Below are 10,397 nucleotides of genomic sequence, written 5' to 3'. Positions count from 1 at the left end.
TGAGGAAGCCCATGGCTCTCGCACTCAATCGAGGCAAAACTAGCCCTGCCCTCCACTCGCGGGGCACTTCGCAACAGTCAAGCGTCGCCTCAACATCAACAACCCGTGATGAGACAAACGGTTCCTAAGTATAGGCACCAACACGTCTTTCAGAAGGCTCGCGTACCTTAACCTGCTTTCCTCCTTCCGACCTGTCCCTATGCTCTGAGCATTTGCGGTGGCCCTAGCACTCTTCTACTTTATTCTGAGCAGCATTTGCAAAATCAGCGCTTTGTTAGAGCCTGACACTACCGCGGACTCTTCTTGGGCCCTAGTCCTATCTGCATCGACGTCTGTGCCGCTGTAATCGCGTATTATCGCATGCGTCGCGCCACTTTGCCCCCCAAAACATCCTAAGTGGTCTTCGCTATCGAGATATAGCAGCACCTGTTCAATTGATAGGCTAACATTTAGTGGAGCGTTAAGAGGATGAAGCAAATACTGAGCCCCCAGGTTTGTGTGTCTGAACATGCATATTCGCGAGGCTGCTGCGACGCACGATCTCGGACCTTGTGGGGTTTTCGCCAAATTGAGGTTTTCAAAGCTGCCTCACTTGTTAAAGCTTGTCTCATCAATAAACTGATTATATGTCATTGGTTAATAAAAAAATTAATTTAGTTACACAGCATTACCACGTGAAAACAAGCAATTGGTAAAGTACAAAATTACCAACAAATATAACTGATTACAACTAATTAATGACATGTAATTCGTAACGTACAAGTATGGGTTTAAGCTCTTTTTGTGTTTTGCTCTGGCGCCCGTGAACAAAAATCACGTGAAAAGTCCAAATTCTTGAGCAGAACTGACTTATCAATGCTGAAAGCGCTGCTGCCATCGGTTACAGATTTTTACAGCGGGCGAAATACATCACAAGCTCACTATAGACCCACAGTGGCCTTGATCTGAAGCGGTGGGGCAGAAGCGCCGTTTGACGATTATCGCACCCGACGCCCTCCAAAGTCCTTCCGCGTCTGCTCCTTTCGCACAAGAAAGCGGAGCCCAGCGTGGCGGCGTTAACGAGTCAGAGCACCCCTCCCGCTCTCTCCCACCCTCCTTCTGAGCAATAATAGAATGCTTCTCTCACTCGCCGACCTCAATCGCCTTTCAAGAGATACGCTCACATTTCGTTGCGTTTCCTTTTATTTCTCGTTCACGAAGGTTCATCTTTATTCTTGGCACATCTCGGCCATTGTTCACAAGATTCTTCACCCCGCCGCTTTCTTCTTCAAACCTTGGTTTTCGCTTTCGCGACTGCCTGCGCTTACCGTTTCCTTTTAATTCACAAACAGCAGGAAAGAAAAGAAAGACATGTACTCGCCTCCGCATTCAACAATAGTATCCAGGCACGCTTCAAAGATGCCGATGGGCGCGGAGTACATGTCGTGACGAGAACGTTTTGCTTCTGCAGTAAAGAAAGCCTCAGCGAATCAGCTGCTGCGGTCGTATTTTCGTATATAAGCCACCTCGCAGAGGCACTGGACGTCAGAACAGCTTTAATATCGCTAGAAACAGCTCGCAGCGTCCCGCGGAGGCCTGCTTCTCAAATCAGTATGCAACCTCTGGTGAGTGGAGTACGCGAAACAGCTTTTCGGACTACGTCTCAGGACTTCGCGAAAGTCAACAACTACTACTGCTCAATGGTGGCTTCTGGCCTTCCGCCTTATTGAGAAGTATGCGAAGTGGCGCCTGAATCGATGTAGCTGTGAAGTTCTCAGGATAGTTGTCTAAAGGTACAGGTAGCACGGCCTTTTAGTGTTTTGGTCTAACATAGACATCCGCAAAGAGGCGTTGTGATCGTACCCATAGCACGCCATCTTCAGTTTCAGCATGTGTAGTGCACAGAAAGTTGGCATCAGCGGAATTAGCATGGACCTCAGCTGATTCCACTGACCATCACGTAATCGAAAAAAAAAAATCCGCATTTTCCACTCCATGTTTAGTATTCAGCTGACGCGTGTGTGTTTCTTTTCTTTTTTTCAGTGTGTTGGCGTTATTGGGTGCGCAGTTTCGCTTTCTTCATCTGTCGATTATTCAGTGAAATCTTTGTCACCTGCTGGATATTTATTTTCTGGCAGTTAAAAAGCTTGGCCACAGCCCCACTTTATTTCCTATATATTTTACCCGTAAAAATTAAGGCAAAAGCACTCAAGTAGCTTATTTCAATGCATTTAGCCACGGCTCCATTAGTTCGACTTGTGTTTTTTTTATATTCAAGATAAATTTAAGCCCTTCGTGGCGTAGCATAAATACGAAATGATCATTTAAAAAGCCCGTGGTAAACCTTTGTGCTCAACTCGCATTTGGATTGCCTCTACGCAGAAACTGCTCATGCTGACCAGTGTCTTCCTGGGATTCTGCTCTACTACGTGTTTTGGCGGAGGGAAAAGCGCCCATGGCGGGCGGATTATCATGTCCCGGCGCTTCAAGACGGGATCCGTGTACCTGATCAAGAGCCTTCACGCTGTGCCCAATGCGCAGAAAAAGCGACGTGGCGGAAGCGGTAGCTGGAAAGGCGGTGGCGGCGGCCACGGCGGTGGCGGAGGAGGAGGATGGAAGGGAGGTGGCGGTTGGTCTGCTGGAGGTGGCGGAGGCTGGGATATGGGTGGTGGAAATGGTTGGTGGAAACCTGGCACTGGTGGTTGGAACATGGGTGGTGGAGGAGGAGGAGGCTGGAAGGCTGGAGGTGGCGGTGGAGGCGGCGGCTACGGAGGAGGAAGAGGGGGCGGTAAGCTACTTTTTAAACTTGCCTTATATTCCGGCACATTGCAGAACTATTTTAGTGTCATTTTTGTTATTTTAAATAAAGCATAAGCCAAGGATCCTTGGCACAGAGGGCAAAAAGGGGGAGGGACAGATAAATATAAAGCCTGGTCATATATTGGTCCCAGTACTTGTTAACAATACCGTCTTGGCACGGTCGATCCATCCAAGTCTCTGAAAGAGGCCCAATAATGGCATGGTCTCTCATACTGAATTAGCTGTACCAAGCATCACGCAGTCAGTATTCGTTTCAAATTGTCTTTAGAGGAATCTTTTGCTTTAATCTTGATAGATAGTGGGCATTAGGCAATTTCTATAACTTATACACGCTTTAAGGCGCGATGGCATGGGCACTTCCACGTTTATCTACGTAAACGTCTTAGCATCAGCGCCCGTGGGCTTGGGAAGGCCTACCGCGGAGTGGTCGACGAACGGCCGCGAACACAGCAGCGAACTTCCAAGCTCTGTTGAATGGACTGCTAATGGCTTAACATCGGCACCCTATGCGGTGCAAAACATGCAAGTGTCCAATCGTTTCTAGGGTAGACTACGCTACCTGGATTATTCTTCCACGAATGTATCTTTAAGAAGCGTCTGAACATTGCGCCTTGCGACTTGTGACAAAGAGTGGATTCGCTGCTCCGATCATTATGTTCTTCACCTTAAGAAGGCGGAATCATGTAAAATATTCATGTCTTTGTTCCCACCTTCCTGCCGAAACCTATACCCAAAAGCTGCACTGCATATTTTTCGTTTACGCGGTGGTTTCTGATCTGCTAGCGTACATGCTCCGTCAAGTGCTTGGTTAGGCGAACCTGCTTGCACGTCTTACTGCTTAAGCACTTCATGGAGTGCCGATATAGTGACTAGCGACCGAAGTTTGTTATTTTTAAGCTAAAGGGGGCAGGACTCGCATAGTCCGCTGTGCATATTCCGCAGTGCTTATTGAATGTACTTGTAGACGGCTGTGCTCGTCCTCGAATATAACACATTCATGCGAAGTTAAAATGCGTGCACATTCGGTAATGGAGGGTGAGTTACGATAATAAACTGCTACTTATGTGGTACACATAAAGTAAATGACCCATTGAAGGCGGCACTGCACCTAATACAGGACTCGAGCTGGGCACTACAGCACATTCTCGGCCCATGGCAAAGCACTACCTGTGCGTTACGCGCCAGAAAAGCGCTGCTGAAGTTCTTGGAGGCCACGAGCCTTAGCGAAACTTTGTGTGTATATATAGCAATCATCCCACAGCACCTGGAGTAGCATGTCAGGCGAACAGCCACGCTAACATCTCCAGCATATCATTAAAGCATGTTGCTCTTTCTCTGTTGAATTGGCAGACTTCAGTGAATGCATGATGGTTGCTCCATTGGCGGGAGGTGTCAGATTAACGTAAAGTCACAAGTCTTCATGCGATCTGTAGGGGAGGTGGTGTTGTGACAGTTCAGATATTGTCGTCGTATGTTGTTCAGTCGATATTGTTGACTATAGCCCCACGAGAGACCTTGCCTCACAACTTTTTAACATTTTAAATGGCGAAACACCTCTGCAGCAATCAGTATTATATTTTATCTGTCTCGACATAAACTAATGGAGACGTTATGCGCTAAATCATGCAGAGCATGCACACTGGAGATCCACAAGAAGGCGCGGGAATAGTTTCCCGTTTGCTGCGGCATATTTCTGCAGTAACCTAGCGTATAACGACTTAAAAACACGTTTCAAAACAGGTGCTGATGTAAAAGTGATCTCTCGGTATGTTTGCCACCAATTGCGTTAACATGATCAGCTGCGTCAAATGTGGTCCATTCATGAGGAAACAAGCGGGCAGACAGGCTCTGCTCCACGATGGGCCTATCAATATTTTATAACTCACGATCTAGCGCTTTTTTTCTTACTTACTACATTTTCTTACCATACGCCCTATACTGTAAGTCTAAGTCGGTCATGCCCAGTGCTACCGGCCGTGGTAGTCCATGAATTTAGGCCTCATGCACGGCTACAGATGATTGGAGGCGCCCAAACAATACCTCAGGTTCTGTCTGGGCTTGCTGCACCAGCTTACTTACGGTCAAGCGTATATGTGAATGTAGTCAAAGGCAGCACGTTCCTAGGTTCCTCATTCACTTTTCAGTTTGTTACCTTGCCAACAAGAGGACATATTCAGCAGTAAGGTAATCTTTTTTTTTTAAGTAAAGGAAATTCATACAAAACAAAAACCCTGTTCCGGAACCTGGATGCTCTGTCACAGTGTGAGCATGGTCATTAGCAGAATAGGATATTTACTTTTGTGAAACGGATGAAGAAATTAGTACCCTGCGAACGTACAGGCTATGAGAGCCAAGAGAACAAGCCAGTTTTGCCACGGATCTTGCTGGTGGGTTATCCGCAATAAAGACGCAGTGCATTGCGATTCCTTAAAACGTGGTTGGCAATTCCCATTGAATTTACGCAGAGTTGCTTACAAAATATTGCCATAATGCTGGCTGTTGGCACCGTTTATGTAGGTTATTGAACGCTCACCTTGTATTACCAAGCGCACGTTTTCTTATACAGGTTTCTTTCATTGTTAATTTAAGTGGAATCTGCACAAGAGAGGAAAATAAGTAAGCTACTAAGCAATGTACACCTAGTCTCTATTATCTGAACTATGTAGCATACCACAATAAGCCGCCACAGTTGCCTTTATCTGCTAAGGCGTTTACCTACTGACTACGAAATCGTGTGTTTTGTTTGTGGTGGTAGCCGTCAGCGGTAGAGGGTGCATTTCAGTGGAAGCAGACTGCGAAAACGCTTTTGCGCCGTTGATTTTGGTGCACATTCAAGACTCCCAGGTGGTCAAAGCTAACCCAGAGCCCCTACGAGTAATTGGCTTAAAAAATTTTAATCGTGTTGTTTAAAATAATTTATTTTAGATCACAACAGATGACTAAAAGGAGATTTTAAACAGTTAAACGGTAAATATATTATCGTTCAAATCAGATTTCTTGAGGCACGCTCACGCGAATGTTTTTATTCGCTGAAATTTCCATACACTATTAAAATATACGCGAAATTTCTCTAGTTTATCACGTTTTTGAATGAAGGGCATGTTGCGCGCGAATATAAATGAAGGCAAATTGAAAACGCTGTCTTCATCCCGCTTCACATCATGTTGAAATTAGCTGATGTCAGCAGTAACATTAATCTGAAAATTGGAGCATTTAGTACGAGCGCAATAATTAATAAGAATTTAGCCAAGTAATGCCCCTCTAACATTCACTATCATGTTCCCCTCGCCTTCAGCTATGTCAGTATTACTCGCTGTCATATGAATTAAACCGCCGTTTCCATGCGCTGTGGCCAAGATGATGTCGCTCTATCGGGAGAGTGTTTCTCGTGCATTCTTTCCTTTCTTTGTCGTAGGCGGCGGCGGCGGCAGCGGCGGCGGCGGTGATGACCTAATCGTCATCCAAAACGCGGACGCGGCTCCTGATCCCGGAATTACGGTAGAATCTGATGGTGGTGGAGGCGGAGGCGGGAACATCGTCGTGGCTGAGGGTGGTGGCGGTGGCGGGGGCGGCGGCGACGTCGTGATCGAAGGAGCCTACGGTGGCGGCGGCGGCGGAGGAGGCGCCGACTACGACATCACTGACGGTGGTCCTTGGTGGAGCCGCTAGCCGGGCCATGAACATTCTGCTAGGTTCCTGTGTACAGACTACTCATCCTTTCTTCCCTCTCACCGTCTTGTCACGTATTGCGCGCCTGTTTGTCTATTTCTTTTGTTTCTTTGTTTTTTTTATTTCCTTTATTCTTGGGCGCAATACGCAACTCTCGTTTTGTGATATACATGTGTGAATGCATCATCGGCGTGTTTAATGGCGTGCACTTGAAAATCTCGCCGCATTTTTCCAAGCCAACCTCGGATATATCTTACCACTGGGGAAGACGAAATCGACTCGGAGGACATGAAGGTTCTACACCAGGAAAGTTGACCTGATTAGTGGCTGGGAGTAACTGAGCTTTCCGCTGTGCGGTTAGGGGCCTCTTCATCAACCTACAGGACGGCACTCATGGCTGAACCAAGTTCGCGAAAACATGCTTTGCCGGTATGCCGCATTAGCGGACCGTCCGTGTACTAATGTGAGTTTAGAGCGCCTTAGTCACTTGAACAATTCAATAAAGTGTACAGAGAAAATGTGTATTTCCTCACTCGTTATTTTTGGCTACTCTTCCGGTACATTCGATTGGTTCCTCGGTTTTCGATTGTTTCCTCGGAAACTCGGTTTTCAGCGATACGAAGCCTATCGAGATTACAGCCACAGAAACACTGCCAAGGCCGAACGCGCCAACTGCTCCTAGTGCAGTCGGAGTAGACACGTGGTCGAGTTTCTTCGGACTTCGGTCGCGCTCTCAGGCTGAAGGTGGGAGTGCATATGAGTGCCTTCAACTAGAGCCTGGTGCTCTGAACGAACAATGCGATTGTGTTCCTAGCTCTTAATTACGACCAACCGAAGGTGAACTGAACCGCGAGAGTGCTCGATTCAGCACGCTCGAAAACTACCAATGGAATGTACCATTACTTTCTTATATGTGGAGGCAGTGCAATCATTCTCATCCCTTCCATGCCCTCCTCCTCTTCTTATAGGGGAATTCTCCCCCAGTTGACTCTCACAAGAGTAATGTTTCCAGTCGCTAACGTTCAGAATTGGTAAGGTTACCAATCCTCAGCCCTTGACATCCTAAGCACTTCGATGTCGCAGCAAAGCGGCTAGCATAATTCAATGCAAGAACAACTCCTTTTTCGTCTACAGATGGCTCCAGTTGTGCAATGAAGTCACAACAAGTTTAATACCCTCAATAGACCTGGTGAAATAATCGAGACAAAGACAATGCTCGTAAACAATGCCTCTAATGCATGGTCTAATAGGACTCCTGGCCCTGCTTTCACCTCCTCTTTGTCAGCGAAGTGTTCTAAGAAAGCACTTCGGCGGTTCGTGAGAACGAAAGATTTAAAGAATTCAAAAGGACGATGAAATCAGACATGAATCCTGGTGTATCAATAGCAGATAATCCGTCTCATTTCTTGTGCACCAAGGTTAGTTATTCGATCAAGAGTTTATTTGGTTATTAAAGAACCTGGTATTTCAATAATTTTTAATTGTCCTTTCATGACAGTAAGTCATGGATGTCGCGCACGCATATACAATGTACCCGGTAATCATTTTTAGGATTTAGGGAATTTTCAAAAATCGACTGTGGCAGATAGCATAATTCTTATCCTTGAAGCTGATTATTTGACGATAAGGACATTACTAGCACTAGGAAATGGAACACATGGTGAACTAATGAACAATTTGTCAATACCTAATTATTTGCTGTGCAGCACATGTTGCAATTGCAAACGTAATTAACCACCAAACGTAACCACCAGAAATGAATTTCCAGAATAACGCAAATGCGCAAAGTCTGTTTATTGTTTGTGTACAAATTACGTAAGTTGAAGCTTGCCGGAAAATCAGATGGAACTCACACAGACTGACTTTTGAAATAAATATTTAGCTTCGCGCTCACTCAGACTTACACTCCAACATGAGACTCAGCAGTGCTCGCTCGGACTCACCAGAACGAGACAGTGCGGCTGACTCGGAGTCAGATTCATTAGCAATCAGACTGAGCTATAGGCTTCATCGAAATCAACGACAAATAGCAGGCGAAGCCTCATTGACTCGGAGTCAGACTCTCATTTAAAACAGATTGAGGGTTGCACGGACTTACACTAGGTCAGGCTCACTAAGGCTCTAGGAATAACACTGGCTCATAGAATCATTGACTCAGACACACTCAAACTTATGGATTTACATTCTCACTCAGAATCAAGGACTCCCTCTCACTTGACTCGGGCTCATAGGCTCATAAGTTTCCTGGATTGAAAATCACCAGCTCAAGGAAGGTTGTTCGTGTGATTCATGGTCAAATATAGCGTTCTCGGCATTCTGTGCCGACGATGTGCCACCGAGCTGGCTTCGCCCGGACGCATCCGAAGCTTGGACGCATGTGCCATGGCCGACCAATCATTCTTGGATCCGAGCTTGGCTATCAGGACCACCTACCGGAACAGATACGGCTATCAGCTTGGAACGACGCTATATAAAGCGTTTCACAAGTAGGACCCACTGTGGCTCGATACCACTTCTGTAATTGAGCACTTACCCTGTCCGCTGTTCCAGGTTAGTTACTTGGATTGTTGCTCATGTCTCAAAAGCTGAAATAGATTTCATTTAGTGGTATCGTGCCCCGGTAGTTGGTGGTGTGTTTTTCATCGATCCAAATATCGCCTTACGTTTTATTCACGTAACCTACTCCTAATCCTCTCAGGCGACGTTGAAATTAACCCCGGACCCGGCACCAGTTCAACACTTTCAAAGGTTTTAGAGACTGTTCATCAGATTGAAGCTGGTCAAAGCGCCATTTCTAAAGACTTAGAAGCGCTTAATCACTGGTAACCTTCCGTTAACGTGGAGCTTAAACAGCTCTCGGCCAGAGTACATTCCATCGAAGCCGACGCCATTGCCTTAAAAACAAACCCCGTTGCTGCATTGTTCGAATCAGCAGATCATGCGCATAACTTTTTCCTAATCCCAAAGCGGATCGAACTATGTTCCTATTAAGATAATAGTGACTGCGAGATTCTATTGCTAACAGAAACCTGGCTTCATACAGATATTGGGAAGTCTGAAGTACTAGGGGACACATGTGAATATATCATATGTTGGGAAGACCAAGACAGTAGAAGAGGTGGGTACGTGCTCATCGCTGTAAAAAAAAAAGACTTTTCCATTTTTCTTGTTCATGTCAGCAGCCCATTGAAAATTCTACGGATCTGCATTGCATCATCTGCCTCTCAGTCTCTCCTCGGTGTGTGCTACCGAGCACCAGATAATTATGTTTCCTTTGTTTCCGATCCTTACAACAACCTTTACTCTATCCGACACAAGTTTCCTAAAGCCACAATTAACTTTTTTTCGCGGCTTCGATTACCCTGACGCGGATGGGACCGACCTAACGTCACGCTCAAGTATCACTCATGATTTCATTCAGTTCACCCTTGACTTCTCACTTACTCAACTTGTTTACGAAGCCACACGTCAAGCGAACACTTTCCATCTTATTTTCACATCTGCGCCGGATAACATAACCTCTTACAGTATAGCAGTGTGTTTAGTGATCGCTTGCTTCTGTCTGCTATATTCGAGATACCTGCCGTTCGCGTAACGTTGTACAAAAACGTTGTGTGTGCTACCGAGCACCAGATAATTATGTTTCCTTTGTTTCCGATCCTTACAACAACCTTTACTCTATCCGACACAAGTTTCCTAAAGCCACAATTAACTTTTTTTCGCGGCTTCGATTACCCTGACGCGGATGGGACCGACCTAACGTCACGCTCAAGTATCACTCATGATTTCATTCAGTTCACCCTTGACTTCTCACTTACTCAACTTGTTTACGAAGCCACACGTCAAGCGAACACTTTCCATCTTATTTTCACATCTGCGCCGGATAACATAACCTCTTACAGTATAGCAGTGTGTTTAGTGATCGCTTG

At 45.9% G+C, this 10,397-nt stretch overlaps 1 protein-coding gene across 1 annotated transcript; it reads left to right on the top strand.

The window, feature by feature from the left end:
• Positions 1 to 2,451: 2,451 nt before the first annotated feature.
• Positions 2,452 to 6,468, top strand: LOC139057852 (uncharacterized). Its single transcript, XM_070536618.1, has 2 exons — positions 2,452 to 2,767; positions 6,215 to 6,468. Exons 1-2 carry the CDS (start codon positions 2,452 to 2,454, stop codon positions 6,466 to 6,468), a joined length of 570 nt encoding a protein of 189 aa, XP_070392719.1.
• The last annotated feature ends 3,929 nt before the right edge of the window (positions 6,469 to 10,397 follow it).

The sequence above is a fragment of the Dermacentor albipictus genome, chromosome 1 (genome assembly GCF_038994185.2).
Source record: "Dermacentor albipictus isolate Rhodes 1998 colony chromosome 1, USDA_Dalb.pri_finalv2, whole genome shotgun sequence".
NCBI lineage: Eukaryota > Metazoa > Arthropoda > Arachnida > Ixodida > Ixodidae > Dermacentor > Dermacentor albipictus.
The sequence above is the reverse complement of the archived record's forward strand: the minus strand, read 5'-3'. Positions and strand labels throughout refer to the sequence as shown.

Coding starts and splice junctions, on each gene's coding strand:
- LOC139057852 (XM_070536618.1), top strand. CDS start 2,452: ATGTCCCGGCGCTTCAAGACGGGATCCGTGTACCTGATCAAGAGCCTT. Junction 2,768..6,214: donor CGGAGGAGGAAGAGGGGGCG/GTAAGCTACTTT, acceptor TCTTTGTCGTAG/GCGGCGGCGGCGGCAGCGGC.